General features: G+C 41.3%; 1 protein-coding gene across 1 annotated transcript in view; it reads left to right on the top strand.

Moving 5' to 3' along the window:
• Positions 1 to 25,544, top strand: part of RGS11 (regulator of G protein signaling 11) — a 1,592,422-nt gene that overhangs the window by 389,883 nt on the left and 1,176,995 nt on the right. Inside the window, exon 5 of the mRNA XM_085632193.1 lies at positions 3,305 to 3,356. Coding sequence (XP_085488319.1) covers positions 3,305 to 3,356 — 52 coding nt within the window. The remainder of the gene's footprint in view (positions 1 to 3,304; positions 3,357 to 25,544) is intronic.

The raw sequence follows: 25,544 nt of genomic DNA, 5'->3' as shown, positions 1-25,544 counted from the left end.
TCAAAAGCAGTCTCAGACATGGAGGTCTGCTGAGCACAGCAGGCCATCATACCTGGGAGGGCCAGCCATTCCTAATGGGGTCGCAAATTGCGAGTGCCTCATTAATATGCATGAGGCATGCAATTTGCGACCCCATTAGGAATCTCTAACAGTGTCTCAGACACTGTTGTACATGGCATTTAGAGACTCTCAAATTGCGACTTGCAATTGAGCGCAATTTGTGAGTTGCTAAATGGCATGGTCGTACATCTGGCCCTATCAGGCCTGGGCTGTACAGAGCTCCTCATTGAGCGTCTGCTCCATTCGCCATCTTGGCCACGGCCCCAAGTAGAACATAGCTAAATGGGGCTAAAATGGAGGTGGAAATTCAGCAAGTGGGAGCTTAGGCTCATAGGAAAGCTCTGATGAGCAGAAAAGGGGCCAGGGAGGCTGCAGATAGATGGACTCAGGTCGCCCACAGAGGAACTTCAAAACTCTGAGGCCAAGTTGTATGATGATGGAGCTAAGAATGCAGTAGAAGTGATTGGAAGGCCCGCAAAGAGGCTGTGAGTGTCAAGCACGATACAGTAGTTTCTGTGATACTCAGACCTTTGCAGTAACAGTCCATGTGCATGTCCAGTGAGTGTATGTGTGCTTGTAATATAGCAGGTGTGTAGTAGTATGACTAAATGTGTGGTGAAAATCTGACTGCTGGGACAAGTGGAATGAATTTTGGATGGCCTCTGGTTATGCATGGCACATGATAGAGAATAGTGATATTTGGTATATTATAGAAACGAGGAGTAGGTCAGACGTTTCTGTTAAAGATGACGTTTCTTAGCAGGAGCTGGCCTTTTGTCGGTGCCTGACAACTGCTTCAGTCAGGTGCAGAGATCCGACACTTTACTGTGCCCTTGTGTATCATCCTTGGAGCCTGCACCATTGCTACCTACTGTGAGAGTAATCACCTTTCACAAAAACTGTGTCTGAACTACAGCCTGAAAGTGCAATTGAAAGATAACCACACTAAACCAGTTCTGAAATCTCAGACTGTGGATCTACATCTCCTGTCTTGAAAATGAGTATGAACCTGTGACTGTAAAATGATCGATCCAAAGATCACAAGAACGAAGGAAACAAAAACTCTCTGTTTATTCACAGTGTCTTATTTCTTACAATATTTGGAATAAAGTCAATGAATAAAATATATCTTTTTTTTTTGTACTGTGTCTTTGATGCCTATATGTCTTTCTCTGATTTACTAATAATATTAATTTATATGCCAATTACATTCAGTTCACTTAGATATAGTCCAATTCCTTTGCAGGTCCAGAAGCCATTATGCATGAGTTCAACATATTGTGGGGATTAGTTAACCCCTTTAGATCTTTCACTCTGTAACCTTTGTCAGGCAATCCTTCCCTCTCCTGAGAGACTGAGGAAGGAATGGTCATCTCTGGTGTGCAGCCTGAATGCTCCTACTCCCTACTTGAAGATTAACTTTCTTTTAATTGCCTAATCGATTCCAAACTTTTAAAATGTTTCTATGAGTTTCCCAATAAATGTTTTTTTAATACCACACGTATCACAACACTGGTATAGAGATGGAAGAATCCTTTCACTTTCGGTCACTGAGACACAGAAAGTAGGCAGTTGAATGAAATAGTAAGACTCAATCACAGGACATCTACATGGCTATACTTGTTGACTCTGTAGTCACTGAGTTGTGAAATCAGTGCTACACTAACTGATACAAAGATTATAAAGCATTTAACAAGACAATAATCAATACCCACAAATTTGGAACATCAACTGCATCAACTGTTCTATAAAGGCAATACTTGGAGGCTGCCTTTTAAGAATGACATATTTAGCAATTGTCATAGGCTGGTTATAAATCCCCTTATCCCTTGTCATTGTCACTTCTTTTTACAGGAATTATACTTGAGTTAATGTTAATGACATTTATAAAGCGCACTGTTACCCGAAGGTGTCCTGGCTCTAGAGTGATGTTTCAATTACCAACTATGTAGCCATTTACTCATATTTAATATTTACTTGCCAAACATAGCTATGAGGGCATCTGGCAAAAACTTTGCATGCTATTTAGATGGGTACATAAATATATTTTTTCTTCCTTCTGTCATGAAATTGGAACAAAGCCTTTCAATTACATTGCATTAGTTGCTTGCCTAATTGAAAATATGCAATTGTTTCCGTTTTGAAAAGATCAGCTTAAATATCAGCGAGCCCCAGGTAACAAGGATTCAACTTCTACATTTCTGGCCTTTGCTTTTACCAAATATTGTTTTCACATGTTCTAATCTGATTAGATTAAGTGAATTGAACCAGAATTACTAATTCCTTGCATGAAAACTCAGGGTAGAAAAAGAGGTCCTGATAACATAGAACCTTTTGTTAATCCTGTTGCTGGCCCTGAAACATTCCAAAGACTTTGTGAATAAGAGCAAGTACATAGCTGTAGAAGAGTAAACAGTTTCACCTAGTTTTGCAAAGTGTCGAATCGTCTTCAAAATTAGCCATCTTTTCAGGTAAACCTGAAGGAACAGGGGCATTCCAGTAGTATGTGATACTCCATAATGGGCTTCCCAATTCACTGTGTCTTAACCCTTGGTATAAAGGGGGGGCATTCTGTACCATGTCTTCCAAATTGACTTCAAATTCATATTCTAATTAGGCCAGTTTTAGCAGTAACTAGTACTAAGAAATTGGTGTCAACTGCCTTAGCTCCTTGTCTGCATATCTACCTGATTGTATGTGCCTGTTGAACTCTGCGCTAGTCATAATGATACATGATTTCAGCTGTTTAGACAGTAACTCTGTAAATAGTGGTCTGTCTGTATTTGTATGGCTGCTGGCTAAATAGTCCATACTGGCTTCTCTTAAGCCAGCAGCCAGGTGAATAATGGACTTTCTTTGCTATTTGCATGGCCACCGACCAAATAGTATATAGTGTCTTCTATTCGGCCAAATAGTATATAGTGTCTGCTATTTATGCTTTATAGATGGTTGCATTGCCAAGTCAGTTTTAAAAATAGCAATTATAGCTGCGTACCAATAATCCGCATCTGACCTGAATAATCAGACTCAGCTGAAAACATAGTACTACAATTGATAGATGCCTGCCCTTTATAATATCCAGTAATGACAGTTACTTATAAACAAATGACAGTTTTATCCAGGTAAATAATTGGGGTAATTGCATGCTCCTCCAATTACTGAATTTATCAACCAAATGATTAACTATTCCCAAATAATCACAGTCTGGACTCAATAACCAGAAATCTTGTTTGCTTCTCTTTAGACCCCTTACTTCTGGACATCAAGTAAGTGGCCCGCCACTGAGTTGGATTATGGTAAGTTTGCTGAATCACAGCTTTGTTTAATATTTCATATTTAATTCCAGTATATCTTCTTTAAGCGGTTGTGTTGTGTGTATGTTTCCTAAAAGCTTTACAATGCGAAACATTAAAGCAAGTGTGGTATATGCATTATAGAGATTTTACAAATGCATCTTACCTTATAATACCCCTGTGGAGAGAGACAGACTTGATGAGAGTAATGTGCTGCTGGGCTCTGCCATACATTTGTCACACTTATAGAAGTGCACTTCATGGTACTAATGTCTGTACCTGTTAGCAGGCCCTATACAGGGCATTCCTTCTCCTGGAAGTGCCTGGTTAAGTTACAGATGCCCAGCATCAAGATTGTTTAGGTATTTGATTGAAAAGCAGGAGACTAGGACTGGGCAAGCCAACTAGGAAACACTTAGTGGACGTGCACAGAGATGTGGAACATTGTTTGTTTTGTGTTTTTTACTGTTTTATTTATTGAAAGCGCTAGACAAGAAAAATAAAGTCAGGCTGGGGTCTCAATTATCATTTGTTACAATTACAGTTGGAGAATTTGTAAATGATCAATTTTAAGAAACTGGATTATGTACATCAAGGTAACCAGCTCAATCTCCGAAATTTCAGATATCAAGATGATAACATAAACATTATGCAGTGCGAAATGACCAAGTACTAGCAGTGTTGTTGGGAATGTACAAAATTAAGCAGTTTTAAGAATAAAAATTTGTTCTGTATTACATAGGAAATCACAATTATAGAGCTGATTATGTTGTCGCCGGTGTTGCCTCCAACCGACATCATCGATGAATGTGGAACAATTGCAGAATTACAATGCGACCGCACATGGTGTGGTCATATACTCCCCTTTCTCTATGGGAGCTTGAGCTGTGGCAGTAAACCATAGAGAAAAGGGAGATTGTGTTCATCCATGCACCGCGTGGCAAGCACCTCACGGCAGAGTTGAACAGGGGTTATGGTGCCCCCTTAGCCCTAAACCAGAGGCTGCAAAGAGAAAGGGGCCCTTCTAGGGGCCCTCATACTCGCTTTCTGACAGGCTTTCCATGTCAGAAAGCCTGACATGGAAAGCCTGTGGGAAACCGAGCATCGCAATCCCAACGGCGGTAACCCTATCCATTGGAATTACGGGCCAGTCCCAGACTGGCTGATTGGCTCCTTGAGCCCATCGGAATACAGCCGGAATGACCAGCTGGTTTCAATTCTGACCGCCTAGATTGTAATTAGGCCATCAGAATTTAAACCAACTTGGTTGGAAAGCCTCCGACCTGAGGTCAGAGGCTTTCCGACTGAGATCGAAATGAGCCCCTTTGTGTTTATGAGTATAGTAGCGCTTGAGAAAAACAAACCATAGTTCGTCATGAACAGCTCTTTCTTCGGTTCCTCCTTCTGGTTCCCCCATCTCTTTGCCAACTTAATAGATCTGATAAGGGTCCCAGGAGTTCTTGGGCTGACTCTGGAGAGGAAGCAGCTCATTATACACTTCCGATTGCGTGTTACAATAAAGCATATTTGCATGGCACTCTTTGAGAGATGGCAGTGGTCCCAAAGGCCACTGCTTTACCGCACAGCGATGAGCCAGCAGCAGGGCGATGGCGACCAGTCATCGAACCTTCCCATTCACTTCCAGGTCATAGCCCAGTAGTGCCAGCATCGGGTCAAATTGTAATGCTGTGCCAGTAATAGCCTCCAGCTCACCAAAAACTTTGCACCAAAATTAATTTATACCGGCCCAAGACCATGCAATGTTTTCAAATCCGGCATCGCTCTCTCCACACCTTGGACAGTCTGAGGAGTCACGTAAGCCATATCTACATAGTCGCTCAGGAGTGTAGTATACCTGATTCCGATATCACCAGGAGAGGTTTTCAATGATAATCTCTTTGTCGTACATATATTGTATTCAGGGGATGGTTTGCAAATGGCGTGCAAGGTGATCCTCTACAAGATCAAATCTCCCTCCGCGTAGAGGTGGCACTCAATTGAAAACACCCTCTGTTCACCAGGACCTCTGCGTTCTTTGTACACCAAGGGGCACTCACTCAGCAGCTGCCCGAGGGTTAAAATGTACAGCTAGTGGGAAGAGGGTCCACAGTTCAGGTCAAACACATATTTCGTGGCACATTTAGAGAGCAGTTTCATTGCAGGTAATCACCATTCTGCCTTGTTCTTTATAGACAACAGCTCCCAGAACCGATAAGGCCCCCTGAAGCAGGGTCATAAGGCCATGCCACGGACACATGCTCCCACACACAGGCAGAAGCAAGTAATTTGTTGGGCCCAGTGGCCCAGCGCACTCTAGTATGGCCTGAGCTCCTGCCCACCACCATTCTCAAGGGAAAAAGCTCTGGTTCCTTATCCATCAGATCAGGGATCAGGAACATCCATACCGCCGCCCATCAGCCACCAGCAAGCACGAGCCACCCCCGCATCCTCATTTCCACCGTATCCGTAGGTCAGGGATTAGGCCACAAGTCTCTCCACTGCCCCGCAACCACCCCAAGGGCGTTCTTCTACCAATCCAGGCAGCCCTCACAAACAGAGGTAAAGGGAAGCACACAACCCATTAAATTGGTAGCAATGGGCACCAGGATTATTAAGGATTAATAAAACGGCCGACGGTGCTCTCTTAGGTTGCAGCCATCTTGGAGTCAGGCAAGCTCCCCCGCCCCCTTGGAACATTGTTCATTTAGTTAGAAATTGGAACGTAGAGCTGTGGGACCCAATCTGGAATGGTTTTAAAAAGTACATGCAGTAGCCTTATATAGGACTAATGTATATGTCCATAAAAATGCAGGAACATAAGCAAAAAAAGAGCAGAAAATTTAAAAGCAGCTATGGCTCAATCCCCAGATTACACCCTCAATCCCACTGTAGTGTAGCGTTAGTATGATACTCCGTTACTCTCCAAGTTTTCCCTGCATTGTAATTTTATAACGGGTGAGTTAATATGCTGCTTTAGCAGCTCAAGCTCAGGCATTCAGTGGGCTGGAGAACCATCATCATTCAAGTCTCTGCTTCCTTTTAACGGCACTTGCCCCATTGAGGACTCAGCCGTGGTGAAAAGGGATGGAGCCTAATTATGCACGTTCCTGCAGGCCAGCACAGCTATCTGGCTCAATTTCTGCTGTATCTTCTTTTGCTAGCTGTGGGTTGACAAACAGCTGCCTCAGAACTGTGCCTTTGCCAACACAGGAGTTCTCTACCTAGGCATCATTTGCTCCTTCATTGCCCCATGACTTTTGGGTTGATGTGACCTATACCTGGTACGATCTGATCTGTACGTTTCACTCCTTGACCTGACTTAACATATGCTGAGATCCTTTGCCTTAGGCTATGCATAGACTCAGTGGTGTTTCCACATCATCTTCCCCAGCCTCTGATTACTCCCACTCATCTCCCTGGTCCTGTGTCGATAATGGCGCTACAGGTGTGGCTGTACTTGTTGGTACAATTGTGTTCCTTTTTATTGGAAAGGAAGTAAAAGTGACAGGCGCTATGATAACTCTATGAATATTATCTGTCTTGTTTCCTGAGTATGGACTCTAACAACCATATTAAACTGCTCCAACCACACTGTACTAAAGCTACACCTCTATCTCTCATACTTACCTTTTAGGAATGCTAGTTTCTTTGCCTCAGTGTACCCAAATGAATTTGCTTGTACTCATCATCTTCATCAATATGAGCTTTATTCGATCAAGATAAACAATAAAAGCAAAGCATACAAATGTAGAAGGTACAATACAATATTATAATTAGCATAAAATACCAGGATACATTCAATCGAACAATCACTTAGTTCGGGTTTTCTTTGTTTAAGGCTCTTAGTACCCTGGTAGTCATAAATATACAAGACAATAAAAAAGTTTAAAAAACAAATTCAATAAATAAAATTCAAAGACACAAGAGCAGAAACGTGGGTGCAGTACATTAACTAACCCTGGGCGAAGTTTGTGTAGCCGCGCTATGCGAAGCTATGAGAAATAGCAGAAAAACTCCGCAGCGCTACGTGTAGCTACGCGAGCATGTGGAGCTGCTTGTTTCCGCATGCTCGCGTATGCTCGTGAGATGTTTTTGACGTTCGGCAACGCGGATGACTTGTTCGCGGGAAATATTGCGCGAACTTCACCATGCAAGTCACCAATGGGCGCGGCAATCTTGTTTTACTATTCTTTGCATGGTTCTGAGCCTGCTTTTCAATCCCTCTCCAATCTTTTCAATCCTTTGTTTTTTTACACTGTTTTTCCGATCTTTTTCATTTATTATCTGTTCCTCTCTGTCCCTAAGTGTATATTTAGCATTTTATTTCTACTTTTACTGCGTTTTTTGAACTTTTTCTACTGTTTAATACTTCCTTTTTTACTCTCCTACTTCTTCCCCTGACTTTATTTTTCACTGCTATATTTTCTCTCCCCCCCGCCCACCCCAGGACCACTAAGGGTTCGGGCTCCAAGGGCAAGGCGCTTGCACCAAAGAAGAGCCGCCTTCCCTGTGGCAGACTGCGCCAGGAAGGGGTGCAGGCCCGGTCCCTTTTTAGCGAGGCGGAGGTGGCCATTCTTGTTTTTTTGTTCAGCGCCACCTACCCTTGACCTTGGCAGCAGGCGGCAGGCCTAGCTCTGGGTATGCTAACCAGGAGCGTCGCCGTCGGTGGGCTAAGGTGTACCAGGCAGTGTTTCGCTGCTCTGGGGTCCAGCGCACCCATAACCAGCTGACCCACCGGTGGTCAGACATCTTGGATCGGGAGCAGGACCTGCTGGACCTGCTAGGTGTTGAGGTCGTGGGGCTTGGTGAGTAGCAAATACTAGCAGTATTTAGTGTTTTTCTCTAGACTGCGTTACTGTTATTGCAAATATAATTTTTTGCCGAATAGCAAGAATGCTGCTGCTTACATTGCAGGTATATTAAGTTTAAAAATCTTCTGTGATTGTTATTCTTCTAGACACAGGTGCTCGGCGCTACTAATCCCACTTGTTTACTGCGCTCGCTTGGGCTGATTATGTAGGAGAGTTTACTTTGGAGAACTTAAGTTAGGTAATGCTAGAGAGACTCTAGTCCTTTCTTTTTCCTCCTGTTACTAAGATAGTGGTGGGTTGATAGGTAGTTTAGTTACTTAGTTCATTAGTATTAGTTGGTAATTTTTTAGCGGTCTGCGTGACGCATCCTCTGTCACGTCACATGCTGCTGAGTGCTGCTTACTCCAGTCCTTAGTAGAACCTTTTGTTGTTTGTGAGTGAGTGGGTGATAGGCTTAGCAGAACATCAGCAGCAACCAACCAACAATTTGGTGTATGCAAAAATGTATGCATACGTCCTCCATCTATGCATTTTGAGGACTAAACTAAATGGAAATGCAGACTTAGTGAACAATTGGCCCATCTGGAATAGGTGGGCTAGGTCAGGTGGTATTTAGGCATAGGAATCTGGAATCAGAATGGAACACTGGATTAGTGTATATAAATATTAACTAGACGGTCCACGAATTCCACAATACTACTAGTCGATCATATTAGATAGGTCAATTTTATTGCAATTGTTGTTTTCAAAAATAATTTTTTGAGCGTTTTTTTAAATATTTGATTTGTTTCACACCAATCATCAATGTTTGTCTCTTTCTTTGTTATTTCTTACATGATCTGCACCCAGGGGCAAGAAGACGGGGTCAGAGTCGGCAGGAGCTGCAGGACAACAAGATGCCTCTCAATCTCAGGGCCAGGACAGCTCCTCTACCCAGGGCTCTGCTGCTGGCCCCAGTAAGTCCTCCAGTTGTTATTATTAATTATATTTCCCTAAGTTTTACTGCACCTTGTTTTTTCTGAACTAATATTTCCATTTCCTAATTCTCTTTTTTACCAAAACTTCTTTGATCTACACTATCTGTTTCTAAATTCTTGTTATCCCTGCCTCTAATTGCCTCTGCTCTGACTCTCTGTACTACTACTATGTTAGTCTGTCTGTAGCTAAGCTTGCTCAGTTGGCCACTTCTTATTTTTATTTATAAGGTTTTAAACTCAGATTCATCAATAGCTCTAGCCACTGAGTCCAGTCCTTTGGGTTGTCTTTTTCTAGTCTTCTTAATCTTGAGAGGCTTTTCAACAATTCCCTCCAATAATGCCCAACCAGATATTTTTACTAATTTTGATAGGATAGGACATACTCCTACTAATGTCTACTCTACTCTGGTACCTGATTTGTACTAGTGATGTATGTGGTATATATATGTAGTTTCACTTTTTTTTAAATCTTAGTAGTGGCACAGAATAAATAGGGGGAGGTGTATATGGCATCTAAAAAATGTGTGATGTTTTTTCTAGGCATACCGACCACCAGTGTCGGAGCCAGCAGCGGGGCAGGCGACGCCAGCCAGGAGGGAGCAGTGGATGTGGCAGCTGCGACCGGGGGGGTGAGGCAGCAGCAGTGGTGGGCGGTGGTAAGTTAAAGTTATACTTATATTCCTTACTTATTGACAATAGTTACACACTCGCAGGAAGGGTGTACACTGTAGGTTGAGACTAGGAGACTAAGTTGTTGTGAACAACGGTTAAAGAAGACACCCTTTATTTAGCATTAGAGCAATAGCATTAGCGGTAGGAGTAGTAGTTGAGTAGTAGTAGTAGTGAATAACTTTATTACGGTTAAATAACCATCAAAGTACACAAACAAATAAAAACAAGCTCAAACAGACAATCAATTCATGGAACAAAATACTGGGTCCTATATACACCAATACAGCCTCACTGCAATTATCAAAAAACATTCCAATCTGTTCATTAAGATATTCTTAATAGCAATAATGTACATAATTTCAACATTTCCCTCCTGGCAGTTTAAATACATTAAAAAAACACAATACAACATCCCATAAAAAATGTACAACAAACTAAAATATATATTATTTCAAGTATTGACCACTCTGACCATCAGGTTCACTTTAAAGTCATTTGTTTGAACCAGCAACAATTCCCCTCCTGTGCATAAGCAATTCTGTCTTCACATACCATATAAGGGTTGTGCAAATATACAAAAAAGTGACCGTGCATAGTGCGTAACATACATGTAATTAACTGCAATACATAATGGAAAAAGATCACCCAACGAAACTCATTATTCCAAAGCCTTTCGGATTTTTGCTCTCCTATACCACATTGCTTCTAAAAATGTACACACAGCAAATACTGTTTTTTGTGATGTATCACTTTTCAGGATCCTAAAAGCTTCTAGGTGACTGGCTGTGGCCATGCTACGACAGATGGGAACTAGCCATTTACGGCGCATGTAAAAGTACTCCTTGCCAAAAAACTGTACATGCTTTTGGTCTTCAGGTGCCAGGTCACAAATAGGGCAGATTTCAGTTTTTGGTTTGCCGACCATTTGATTGTAAGGATTCTAAGTGGTAAAATTCCATAACGAAATCTTATATACAAGTTTCTGGTTGGAGATGGGAAAATTAAATCAAAAAATTCTTCAAATAGTTGAGAGTGCTTATGAACCAAGAAAGTAATAGTTGCAGGGCCATTGTGGGTATCCTTAACAGATTGGCCATTTATATAAGCTCAGTACCTATATTTAAGTAGTTTAATATCAGATTTTAAAATAGAATTGGGCTTGATGGAGCAGGTAGTACAAAATGTTGTATACCTCCACCATTCTGCATGAAAATACTAATTGAATAATCTATTAATTATAATATTATTAAATGAGCTTGCATGTATATTAAACCAACATTACTAATAACCAAATTATACGTGGGATTTGCATATTGCATGGTTAAATAACTTTTATGACTAAAATACGTACGCATACTAACAGTAGTATATGTAGTGAATAGAATACTGCATGATATATGTTGCTTTTGTAATGTCTTGTAATGTTGTTTGTCTTGGGCTCAAGCTGACTAAGCTGGCATGCCAGCTACAGCTAGGTTACTTAATTTAGCTAAACAAGAGAAAAGAAGAAAACTGGTGTACTCGAGTCCATAGATACCACAAATGTTATGTACTGTGCTTGCTAGTGCTACTGTGCCACTATTTTTAGAATACATTTTGTGTTACTGTTTTGCTAACTGTATTGGTTACGATAGACTTTTTTCTTTTTTGAAATAGCTACTCCTTCCCAACCAAAAGGGAAAGCAAAAGAGGAAGGAGTTGGCAGCCATGGCCCAGCGCGGAAGCTTGAGGCCATCCGCAATGAATATCGGCGGCTGGTGGCTCTGGCGGAGGAGGAGGAGGAGGCAGCAGCTGCAGCCTCCTCCAATGCCCCGGGTCCCAGCCAGGCCCCACGAGTGGTACAGCACTGCGTTCTGGCAGCCGCCCGCCGCACCTCATCCAGCACTACTGCCCCCCCAACGTGGTTGCAATTGTCGATCTTTTAAGTGCTGCATGCTCCTCCGAATGGCACGCCTAGAGAAGGAGGTCATGGTGATTAACCGGAGACTGCAAGCCCACAGATAGAGATCTCGTTGGATTGACCCTTTTTTATTCCCCTTTTTTGGTGGGTGGGCATTGGGCTACGTTGGGGAAAAGTTGGTGTTTATATATATTCCTGGACAATTTTATTTTTGAATTTTATTTAACGGACATTGTTTGGACTTTATCTTTTTGGACATTGGTTGGGGTCAGGTAGAGGGGTTGGTCAGGTGTTGTGGGATTTTTTACATTAGTTGATTTTGTTAGGGATTAAATTATATTTATACTAAAACTTTACATACGATGTAAATGTTTTGTGGGGGGGGTTACTCTTTTACTTCACATGGTTTTCTTCCTTTACAGTGTATAGAACTCAATACCATAGATAACTTTGTACAATGTGTATTGCAACAATGAATGCACAGAAAAAGAAAATAAATCAGTATCATATGAATGGGTGTGCATAGCACAAAGGGACAGGTTATCAGCATGGATGCTCTGCAATTACGAGCGTAGCAACATTGATAGAAAGGAGGGAAAAGGTGCACTACAGTCAAAGGATATCCTCCGCCATCTGTGATGTGACTGCCAGTGGCGTGATCGAGCCCCTCGAGGGGGAGCATGGCTGTGACAATCCACTGTCTCATTTGGAGGAATTGAAAAGTCAAATAGATCCCCCTTTGGGACTCAATTCAAATTGCATCCAGTCAGACAGTCATATTCTATCATCTTCAACAATCCACACTCAATTGTCCCCCAAATGTAATCAGAAACCATAAAAATGTATATGTATTTATATAGGTGCAAAGATAGGTAATAATAAAACACTCACAAGTAATCTAAGTGTCAAATGCATGAGATAAAACACAAGCAGATAATAATAGTGAAACACATGCAAATATTCATGGAAAACTCACAAGTCAAATGAAAGGGAGCAAAACATAAGCAGAAAATGATAATGGACGACCATTGAAGAAACAAGCACTGTCAAATGCCAAGAATAAGAACTGTCAAATGAAAGACTCAAATATAAAGAGCATGTATACATTACATGAAAACATAACAGAGCAATGAAACGTATAGCTTATACATCACCATTTGAGTTAAACACAACATTCTGGTCAGCTTGAAGTGAACACCTTTTCCTTCATCCGGAAGTCTCAATGGGACAGCAAAACCTTCTTATGATGGTGTGTCCACCCCACAAGTGATCTTCTGTAGGAGCTCCAAAACTTCCTGTCTATAATGAGAAAAAACGTTATTACAGAGACAGTTTTACATAACAGAGAAGAGCAAATTCACAGGAGGCACACAGTGTAGAGAACTCAATACCATAGATACATTTGTACAATGTCTATTGCAACAATGAAGGCACAGAAAAAGAAAAAAATCAGTATCATATGAATGCGTGTGCATAGCACAAAGGGACAGGTTATCAGGAGCAACGTATTGCAAGAAGGACTAGCTCATATACCAATTTGTACAGCAAACCAATGGATTCTCTGCAAGTACGAGCGTAGCAATATTGATAGAAAGGAGGGAAAAGGTGCACTACAGTCAAAGGATATCATTCGCCATCTGTGATGTGACTGCCAGTGGTGTGATCGAGCCCCTCGGGGGGGGAGCATGGCTGTGACAATCCACTGTCTCATTTGGAGGAATTGAAAAGTCAAATAGATCCTCCTTTGGGACTCAGTTCAAATTGCATCCACTCAGACAGTCATTCACAATCATCCTCAACAATCCACACTCAATTGTCACCCAAATGTAACCAGAAACCAGTGCCACATATGGTGAAATTTATCAAACATTTAATATTGCATGTATATGTACCATATCATTTGTGAAGATCATATGACAGTAAGAGATTATCACAACACAATGCCTATCTCATATAAAGCCTCACAGTTTAAATTCCCCGATGTCAGATACAATTAAAAACATCACAATATTAAAGAAAATCACATCAATGTCAATACACCTATTTAAAAAAAACATAACATCAAAACACAAAACAGACAGAAGACATCAACATTAGTCTTTACACAGTACTAATCCATTAAAATCAATATGCTGGATGCCTGATACTTAATATAATCATCACTTGCTGCATCCAGATGTTAATCGGATTTAGTTTCTGATTATATGTTGATGCATTTTGATGGTAAAAATAAACTTGGACCATCTTCCTCAGAACTCAACAATATCTCCAACAGTAGTACATATACACAAGACACACCTGTAAAAACACAATAGACTGTCTTGATTTACACTCCCAAATAAAAGAAATTCAGCACTCCCAAGATGAGGCACTGGATAAAGCAGAAAGAAACACTTGGAAAGGAGACTCAGTACTCACAAAATGAGGCACTCAAAAGGCAGTTTCAAAATAAAGCTTGGGATTTTATTAATGCAACACTCTCTAAGAGAAAGACTTTCCCAGATGTCAAATGAAACAGGGAATACAACTTGCAAATATATATGCACTTATATAGATGCACAAACAAGTCATAATAAAACACTCACAAGTAATCTAAGTGTCAAATGTATGAGATAAACACAAGCAGATAATAATAGCAAAACACATGCAAATAATCATGTAACACTCACAAGTCAAATGCAAGGGAGCAACACATTAGCAGATAATGATAATGGATGTCCAATTGGAGAAACAAGCACTGTCAAATGCCAAGAATAAGCACTGTCAAATGAAAGACTCAAATATAAAGAACATGTATACATAACATGAAAACATCACAGAGCAATGAAAATCATAACTTATACATCACCATTTGAGGTAAACACAACATTTGGGTCAGCTAGAAAGCAAGACCTTTTCCTTCATCCCGAAGTCTCAGTTGGATAGCACAACATTTTCCTGATGGTGTTTCCACCCTGCGAGTTAGCTTCTGTATGAGCTCCAAAACTTCCTGTGTTTAATACCTTTTACTAACACAGAGAGAGAGTTCTAGAAGTTCCCCTTCCTTTCATCTATTGCAAAACCAAAGCTGACTGTACCGGTCTCTTTCGAGGTCAAGACAGAAGCTGGCCAACCTTCTGTGTTTTGACTCAGAGAAGTACATTACTCTCTCATACTTTCAAACACACATCCCACACGTTCTGATCCAGCAAGGCTGTTTTGGTCTGTGCTGGGACGAAATAAACTCTCCTCTCTGAAGCTGCAAGAAGGCACAAAAGTAAATCATGCAAGAGCGCAAAATTGATGTCGTACACTCAAAATGGAGTTTGTTAAAATACATAGTCAATGGTCAATAACACGATCTCACAATGCATATTTGCATGTAGCAGTACACTCTACCCCTTGACCCTTAACTTTCATAACATACATATCTAAAATCAGCTTTTAAAGTGAAAGCATGAATATAAAATTAAGCACACATTAAAGCAGTGAGATACAAGAATCATAACTAGGGCTCTCTATTTTCCGTTTTTACTGATTTTTACAGATAAATACAGATAGAACCCCATTTTTTCCCTGTCTGTATTTATTTTTAAATGTGGATAAAAACGGAAATTTGGTTGTTTTTTGAGTGATTCTAAATACTGTCAAGCATGACTACCAGGCCAATAGCTCTGTCAATCAAAGGGTAAGGGGGTCAAAAAAAAGTAAGGAATTTTAGTAAAGAGCCTTAAACAGCAATAGATATGCACAACCTTAAAATTAAAATGTCCATGTTTTCTTATAAGAGCATATTTTATCATCTGAGTGTGTTTATATCCCTAAAACCTGTCAGTCATTCAGGCATGAGTGCATATTTATCAGTCAAATAAATGTAGAAATATACTCATTTCAGATTCATTTTTTCAACAAAACTCAAAATAAATATAGATAAATACAGATAAAATTACTAAAAAATAAATATGGAAAAATACAGCCGGAAATGTCAAAAAGATAAATTCCATAAAACCAGAAGCCTGAATCATAACACATATTACTATGATTATTCCACCTAAAATAACTCATGCATATTTAATTACTCAGCTACAGAAATAAATGTGTGAGAAATATATAGACCATCAAACATGTGAACTTATTAATGGTACTAGTGTTATCAATGGCTAATCCTGGAACTTTCACTATTGAAGCAGCTAAACGTATATATTCTGTTTTAGACAATAAATGAATGTCATAAAAACAAAACGCCATCTTCATTAAACTGAACTGTTTCCTTTATACTCTGGGTATGCAATGCTGGATTCAATGGAAACACCATCATTATTAACTGTGTGAATGTACACTGCCCTCCTGTTATATTTAAAACAATATGCGTTCACATTTGTCATTCAAAAGTACGCTTGGAATCACCACTTTCATCAAGTTGGACTCATGTTTAATTTTTGGCACATGCTTAGTTCAGTCTCATTTGAGTACATTGAATACAACTTGTGAAAACAGTCTGGCTATATCATCTTGTTGGCTTAGCAAAGGTGTCAACCTGCTCTGTCAGGTGGTCATTCCGGGGTTGAGGGCTCCCGGTCCCTCACGGCCCCACTCAGGCACAGGCAACCACACTCAGGGCAGGAAATCCAATAGACCAACACTCCACAGTATGAACTAAGAAAGAAACAACTAAAACTATTCTTGCAAATAACATTTTTTGGAAAGCACATGTTCTCTTTTTTCTGCTTTGGATCTAATAACAAAGTATTGTCTTTTCGATCTACAATGATCTCTGCTGGTTCTGGGGAATGATTTGAGGATTCTACTCACACTTTAGCTTCTGGGTTTTTGTTTGTGGAGCCAAACTCTTCTTCCCCTCGCACAGTAAGAAGGCTGGAGCACAGTATGACTATCCCTCGATACACTGCTGGAAATGTACACTCTTGACTATTTGGCATGGGCCCAAGATGATCAATCTGCTATATCTGTACTGGTATTTTTAATTTCTCGAACTGGCCCCTCCCCACCTGTGGGGCTGGTCTGTGTTGTGCATGCTAACAAATAGGAATCACAGTTCTAACCAAAGCTAGGGGAATATGTATCCCTTTATTCTCTGCCCACCTGTTAGTGGCTTTTTTTCCCAGGTGTCCACATTTTTGGTTTGCCCACTTAGCCATTCCCACCAAACCAGACTCCTGCATCACTATCTCTGTCTCCGAGAGTTTGGCTTTTTTTGTCTACAAGGGAATTAAACCACCATTCTAGTGAAGTTATGGGAAAATAATGTGGCTTGAGTACGTGATTATATGTTACTATATGGTATTGTCTCTGAAATGTCCGTATATATATTATGAGATACGTATTGGTACTGTGGTAGATCAACGTTTTGTTAACCCCATGGCGCGGTATTGTGAACACGTGTCTTTTTGTTATTGTTAATTTTTGTAATTTTTGTAACTCGTACTTCCCGCATCTTGTGCAACTCACACCAAATGCGTGTTTTAATAATTAAGTTTTATTTCAAATACACCAATCTTCCCGTTCCCACCCCCTTCTTCCGAGTAACCGGTTCTGATTAACTGACCGTTCTGAGTCTTTTAACTCTGTTGTTTAAAGAGCACCGGCATTGTCCGTTTCACGTTGACGTCTGCCCCGCTATTTTAACGTCCTCGCGGTGAGCGTTTACCCGTTACCAGCTTAGTGAGACGCTACACGGACAGCCGAATAGAACGTTTTGAAGGTAACAGCCCCCCTCCCTCCCCTCCTTATTCTAACGACGCTGCATTTATGGAGAATTAGTCATTCTCACAATCACTCATGCCTCCTTTTGTTTACTTGCAGCCTGGCATTATCCCCAGCTCTTTAGAGACACGCACACGTTTCCCTACGGTTCCTGTGCTCTACCTTCAGGTAAACTGATGTGACTCTCCTCACGCTACGCAACACTGTTTGGCAGTTCTTTCTTGGATTAAACGTAATGTAGTCGTGTCTCTAATCTTTCAGATACCGAATTACGGGTATTTTCAAAGCTGTGCATCACGAAGGGAAACAGGAACTCAGTACCTGACCCCCATGCTTTATCTTAAAGGAATCCTGCTCTTTGATTCATAACGGGTAAGCCTAATTTTAGGCCCCTCTCTCTAATTAAAATATCTCGCGTGCAACATCCTTATCACCTCCCCTTTTTATATTCCCTCCATGCACACGATTAAGTCTAGGACTCATCCAGGTTGCCCCTCCTGTCCTGATGAAGACCCGCACGGCCAAGGCTTAACTACCCTTAAGGCCATACAGACGGGTCGAAACGTCGACGCCCCCAGTTCAATCGCCTGGGACACGCAATTCCCTCACGTGCTACACTATGAATTGGTTTCTAGTCTTATTTCTGAATGCATAATTGAGTCTGCATACTTTGTAACGTGACCAGGCTCCATTGGACGGTGATTGAGAACTGGTCCCCATGTGAATTCATTTAAATTCTTCATGTCACTACGTTCTGTACCTTTTCTCTCACTCACTCACCCTCCAGCACCCTTGGTACATGCACGTTCCCTCTGGAGCAACCTTGATATACTATAAAGATCAATTGTTAAAAATGGAAAATAAATGTATGGTGATTTTGAATTTGGATGTTGCCTCCTTATGTTGAAATATTGTATTTAATATTGTGAGCTACCCAATTTATCCTTATTTAGCTCTTAACTAAGTGAATGATATAACTGAGTAAGGGCCTATTGCCCTGGTGTGTTAGTAATAGGTCTAGGACCATTGTCTTTTGTATCAAAGTTATACCCATGTCCTTGACTATTGGGTCACCCCATTTTTTGTAATGGTTATGGGAAAATGGGCATCTATGATACACAGTAATTGTGCTTTGCGCTAACATTACAAAACTCTCATGCCACAACTCCTTACCCCACTTCACAGTGGACTCCTGTATCTCAGACACATCCTATAACACCTTTGTATCTTCCACTGGGACCTGCGCAACCTGCTCATGCAACACTGCAGTTATTAAATCCAAAACTGAACAGAATGACTGACTAATTGGATAGCCCCTCACTTTATTACTGAGTTTTAGTCTTTGAGAATCGTGCACAGATCAACCAGCACTTTTCGCCCTGTAGTGCCACTGAATACAGATTGCAATTTTTGTGGAAAACAAGGAGGTGCACCAAAAAAGTAAATTCAGTCCATAGTGATTTCTCCAAGAAAGTTCCATATAGATTTAAACTATATGGAAACACAGAAGGTGAATCCTGACACTTAGCAAGGTATCAAGCTGTAAAACATGAAACAAACTTACCTCTCTCATAAGACGACAATCAGAATTAAGATGTATTTTTACAGTGCACTAGAACTTCACTTTATAGAGCCCTGAAGAAGTTCTAAAGACTCATTTTGGGAACAAAATGCGTTGGCTGGTTTTCTGTGAATAAGCATGAACTTTTGAATAAATAACTTTCATGAAGAAATCACTATGGACTGAATTTACTTTTTTGGTGCACCTCCTTGTTTTCAACACTGCAGTTTCTGCCTGTGTTAGAACTGGGGCTCTCTAGTGGCAGAGGTAGGTACCTTTGACCAAATAGGGACCCTTGCTTTTAGTCAGGGTAAGGGGTTACACTCCTGAAATAACCCCTGCTCACCCCCTTGGTAGCTTGGCACAAGCAGACAGGCTTATCTCAGAGGCAGTGTGTAAAGCATTTGTGAACACATACAGTAACCCAGTGACAACACTGCAGATGGACACCACAAAAGTTGTAGTATAAAAATAAGTATTTTTATATAGACTTAACACAAGACCACAAACGACAAAAATCCACAATAGTGCACTTTAAAAATGGTAGAAATAGCTTAGTTGTCTCAAGATGGTAAATGCGACACTTTGAGCTCAATGTACCTTAGGATGCGTAACGCTATACAATGAAAGTGTTGCAGGGAACGTGATGCGTTGATTCCTTACACGCAAAAACGGTGATCTGTTGGGTCCCCACTGATGCGTTGGGGATGCGTCGGTTTTTCTCTGCGAGGGGAGGTGATGCGTCAGTTTCTTACTGCGCTTTCGTGGCGATGGGGCCCGCAACGGCGTGATGCGGTGGCGATCTGGTGCGATGAAACAAAGATGGCGTCTTCTTCCTCATGCGACATGATGCATGCACGCCCGACGGCCGTGCGGTGACTCAACGATTCTTTTGAGCCACGACAGGCCCTGCAACATGCTTCCCGGTGATGCGGCGGCGTCTGATGCAACTTCGATCCTCTTCTCCGGCGATGTGATGCGCTTCACCAACGATGCGACAACTGCATCGGTGACACGCTTTCCCAGCGATATGACGACAGCGGCTGCGGCAGCGACACACTTCTTCGATGATGTGGTGGCATCTGGTGCGACGTCGATCATCTTCGATGCAAGGCTCTTTCGCGTTGTTAAGTGACAGCGGTAGTTCGGCGACACGCTTCTTCTTCGTACGTCGCGCTTCCAGCTCCTTGCGTCACCCGGTCCCTCAGAAAGCCCAACACAACTGCAAGCACTTCCAAAGAACTCTTGGGGAGCTAGGTGAAGTCTGTTGTCCCTGAGACTTCAGCAGGAGGCAAGCTCTATCTCAAGCCCTTGGAGATCCTTCACAAGTTGAATAAAGTACACACAAAGTTCCTTTCTCCTTTCTTTGGCAGTCAGGCAACCACTGCAGTCCAATCCCCCAAACAGCACTCAGCTGGGGATAGTCTCTTCCTCAGTTTCTCTGGTTCCTCTCCTCAGCAAAGGTGTCTTCTTGTTTCCCAAAAGTGATCTAAAGTTCTGTGGTCTGGGTCCCCCTTTTTATACAGTTTCTCTTTTTTCTCTGAAGGCAGAGAGGCCTTGGCCTAGTCCAAACCAGTTCTGGTCAGTCCTGGAGCACTCTGTTTACATGACTCCTTCTTTCCTGTCACAGTGCAGGGCAGGGACATCAGACACACCACAGGAGGTAGGGCCAGCATTGTGGAGGAAGGGCCCAGCCCTATTCAGGTCCCAGGTGCAACTCCTCCCACCCATCTACATGCAGATCTCTCTATTCAGCCCTGTGCTGACTCACCCTGTCTCCTGGAATCCCCCAGCCCCTGTCACTCAAACTCCAGACAAGGAATACACAACCTAGCAAAGGCAGGCTTGGATGGTTAGGCAAGAACATACCTACTTTCTAAAAGTGATATTTTCAAACACAGAATGTTAAAACCAACTTCACTAAACAATGTATTTTATCATTCTGAGTTCAGGCCTACTAAACTCGAGTTTCTACCATGTTCCCAGGGTCAGTTATAAGGTGTTATAATCAAACTGCCCATTCTGGCCTATGGAGAACAGGTAGCCTTCCAATAGAGAAACATGAAAATGGCTGTAATTCACTATTAGGATGTGCCACACACATTAGGGCATGTCCTACCTTTTACTTACAATGCACCCTGCCCTTGGGCCTACCTTAGGGGTGTGTGATATGAAGAGAAGGGAAGGTTTAGGGACTGGCAAGTGGGTGCACTTGGCCAGTCAACATGGCAGTACCAGACTGCACATAGGCTCTGCAATGGCAGGCCTGAGACACACTTTACAGGCTGCTTTGGTGGGTGGCACACCAAGTGCTGCAAGCCCACTAGCAGCATTTGATTTACAAGCCCTGGGGACCCATGGTGCACTGTACTAGGGTCTGACAAGTAAATCAAATACCACAGTCATGGAGTCCCTAATCAATACACGCATTTACAATAGAGAGCTGTTACATTCTTTCTACGTGTTTCTCTGTTAATACCATTTGCTTGTGTTGTCATCTTGTGGCGTTCCCTGTTGGAGCATGGAACACATGCCTGCGTTGTATGACCTGTGTTCCATGTTCCAGAGGGGGCAGTTGAAGGAGACTCTTCAGTGATTAGGATGCGCTGTGTCTCTACTCCATGTACCTGAATAAACTTTGGAAAAACCATCTACCTGCCTCAGCAGTGGTACATTACAAATTGGCGACGATCTTCAAGAAATCCACCAGCTGCTACTACTTACGGAGACACAGGTGCGGTGGGATTTCTTCGAATTCACGTCGACGTCTCTCGGTTGTGCTCTACCAGCAAAGTCCATGCTGCCAGCATTGTAGATTTCGGCCTCTTGCAACTCCGGAAGTGCTACGACGTATTGTGGCAAGTCTACTGATTTTCATTCTTTTTGGCAAAAAGTAAGCTTACAAACGGCTTGTCGATCTCGTGCGCATGCGCGCGTGCAGACACGAAACACAAACAAGCGTTGTCATTGGCTACGCGTGACGACGTCACGCTGGCGGCCATCTTGTTTTAAGTGATTGCGGCAGAGGACTTCAATACTTGCAGAGGCTTACATATCTGGGGATTTTAAGAGCGGAGGACGTCCGAACACTCGTCTATGCGCAACGGAGGACTTCCTTAAGGAGAGATTCTGGTATTTTACAGATTATTGTGTGCATAATTATTTTGAGTACTGTTTCAGTTACAATTAAACACAGCACGTCTCATTATATGTAAGTGATATAACTTGGAGTATGTTTTGACATTCACTTATATATGGAAAGGTACATACTTTGGATTTAACGGCTGATACATCAAGTGGTGGGGTCTAGTCATAAGTACTTCATGTTGTGAATTACTATTTTACAAAATCAGTTTTGTTTACTCAATAAGCCTCAGTGCTGTATTTGTTCAATATACTTAGTGATTGATAATATAGCACCCATATTACCACAAAAATGCAATTTGATCCACCTTCCAAGTTTCTACAAAACAAAGGAGAACCGCCTATTCCGTGGTCAAGGTGGAAAGAGGAATTTTTCACTTTTCTAAAGGCCATTGATGGGGAACGCATGTCAGCGGAAAGAAAGAAAAATATTTTTTTACATTCTCTTGGTTCTGAAGGACAATTAGTGTACAGAACGCTTCCTCCTGTTAGGTCTGGTGGAGATTACAATGTTTACGACAAGGCTATTCTACGCATAGAGGGAAGATTTAAGCCTACTACTAGTGTTGCACTCAATAGATTTAAGTTCTATACGAGAGCCCAAGATGAAAATGAGAGTTTCGACGAATTTCTTACAGCTTTACGTGCTTTATCGCTACACTGTAATTTTGGCCTTATGACTGATGAGATGATCAGAGATCAAATCATAGTACATGTTAAAAGTAAAAAAGTTCAAGAACAGCTATGGATTTTGGGAGATCCTAACTTGGAGGTAGCGATTAGTACAGCGAAAGCATTGGAACAATCGGATAAGTGGATCAAAGCTCTTGACAAAGACACAAAATCCACTACTTCAGGAGAAGTAAATGTTGTCAATCCCAGCACGTCAAAGGGATATACTACTGTAAAAGGAGATGTCAAATCAAAACAATTTTATTGCTATAGATGTGGGTGTCCAGAACACATAGCTTCATTTCCACAATGTCCGGCTATAGGCAAAGAGTGTAACAAATGTGGACGTTCAGGTCATTTTTCTAAAATGTGTAGAAATGTTGCCAAATTCAAATCTGATACTAGGAAAAATCTTTCAACTTCTTCTAATGGAGGAAAGGGAAAGATTTCTTATGTTGCATGTGATGACTCTTCTAATGATCACTCTTTCGGAGGTACAGAGTCTGGTGTTGTAGTGTCTATCCAAGACTATTTTGACATTTCAGAGGCTGACAAAATTGGTTCGCCTAAATGTGTGGTAAATGTGTTGGGAAGAGAATTGGAACTCATGGCAGACTCTGGATCTCCTTGGACGATCATTACCAAGGAGTATTGTTCACAACGTTTGGGAGAACTGGTAGATATCACTTTACTATGTAAGCCGGATATTGTTGTTTTTAATTTTGATGGCTCGAAAATTGATTTTATAGGTTTCAGAGAGGTAAGTATTGAGTTTAAAGGTAATTCTGCTACTATTAAATTGTATGTGGCAATTAAAGGAGTCAATGTACTAGGCTGGCGTGACCAAGCTAAACTAGGCATTATGTTGAACCCTAGGTCCAAAGAACCAGTTTCTGTGCTTGCTTTGTCTTTATCCGGTACAGATTTCACACATCTATTCCCTCACGTGTTCTCTGATAATTTAGGAAAACTTAAAGGGTTCAGTCACAGAATAAAAGTCAAGGTTGGTTCGGTACCTGTAAAACAAAAATTAAGAGGCGTCCCTATTAGTATCAGAACAGAATTAAGGGACATGTAGGACACCATGATTAAGGATAATGTGATTGAAGAAATTGAGTCTTCAGAATGGGTTTCTCCCATTGTTTTAGCTCTTAAGGCTGATAAGAGTATTAGGCTATGTGTGGACTTGAGGGCACTAAATTCCAATTTGGTCGTTGATTGCCATCCTCTCCCAAATATCAATGAGATGCTGTGTATGTTGGATGGTGCATCTGTGTTTTCCACTCTCGATCTTCGATCGGCCTACCATCAGATTGAACTTACTGATGACTCAAAACATTACACGGCTTTTATAACACCTCATGGTCTTTTTCAATTTAAGAAGATGCCTTTTGGCCTTGCTTCGGCCGCGTCTGTGTTCCAAAGAGCTATGTATCATATTTTTAAAGATCTGTGCTCGTTTGTCAAATGCTTCCAAGATGATATTCTAGTGTTCTCTAAAAACAAGGATGAACATTCTCATCACCTTAAGGAGGTGTGTACAAAGTTAAATGATTTTGGTTTAACACTGAAAGCTAGCAAATGTAAATTCTTTTGTGATTCTGTGGAATACCTAGGACACACACTTTCTGGGGAGGGTGTGGTTCCTAAGAAAACTTTAGTGGATGCTATTGTCAATGCACCAGCTCCGGATAATAGAGAAAAACTCTTTTCTTTCACAGGGCTGTGTGAATATTACAGTAAATTTATACAAAACTTTGCCACAAAAATGGAACCCCTCAGAGAGTTAATGAGAAAATCCTCTGAATTTGTCTGGACAGGTAAACAGGAAGTAGCATTTAGTCAAATCAAGGAGGAAATTATCAATGCTCCTACTTTGAAGTCGTTTTGTCTCAAAAAGAGGTGCATTACTACTGTGGATGCTAGCCTGTACGGTTTGGGTGGTGTCCTTAGCCAATGTGCTGGCAAAGATGAGTGGTGTGTAGCATTTGCATCGCGGACACTCTCAGAAACAGAAAGAAGATATGCCGTAATTGAAAGAGAGTTATTAGCGTGCATATGGGCTGTTGAGCACTTTCGTAATTATATATGGGGAAGTAGATTTACACTTAGAACTGATCACAAACCTCTTGTTGGGATTTTATCCCCTGGGGGTGGTTGGAATTCTACAGCCCGCATAGCTCGCCTTACTTCTCGTCTTCAAGAGTATGATTTTGAGGTGGCATATGTACCTGGTAAGAACAATGTCACTGCTGATTTTCTGTCAAGATTACCATGCAATGATGTGAATGTCTCTTCTATTGAACAAGACATAGATATTATTGCTACTATAAAAGATTTTGTCTCTGATGAATTTTTGAAACTATCCGAGGATGATTGGATGGTGGAAATGAGTAATCATTCTTTATGCCAAAAAATCCTTGATTGTGTCAAAAATGGATGGCCTAAAGAGAAATTTGCTTCTGCTGATCTTGCTCCTTTTTGTCGTATATCTGCTGATATGGAGGAAAGTGATGGCTTGCTTTTCAAAGGGGGCAAGATTATTCCCCCTGTTTCTATGCAGAAGAAAATCCTGTTACTTACTCATCAGTCTCATTTAGGTATGTCCTCTATGAAGCGTCTTATCAGGGCAAATTTTTGGTGGCGAGGGGGCATATGTATCAACATCACCATTTGCGATTCTCAAATAGCGATTTTTAAAGAATCGCTATTTGAGAATTGCAAAACGGGATGTATTAAAAAAATTGCAAA

The sequence above is a fragment of the Triturus cristatus genome, chromosome 10 (assembly GCF_964204655.1).
Source record: "Triturus cristatus chromosome 10, aTriCri1.1, whole genome shotgun sequence".
In the NCBI taxonomy this organism is placed as follows: Eukaryota; Metazoa; Chordata; class Amphibia; order Caudata; family Salamandridae; genus Triturus; species Triturus cristatus.
The sequence above is the reverse complement of the archived record's forward strand: the minus strand, read 5'-3'. Positions and strand labels throughout refer to the sequence as shown.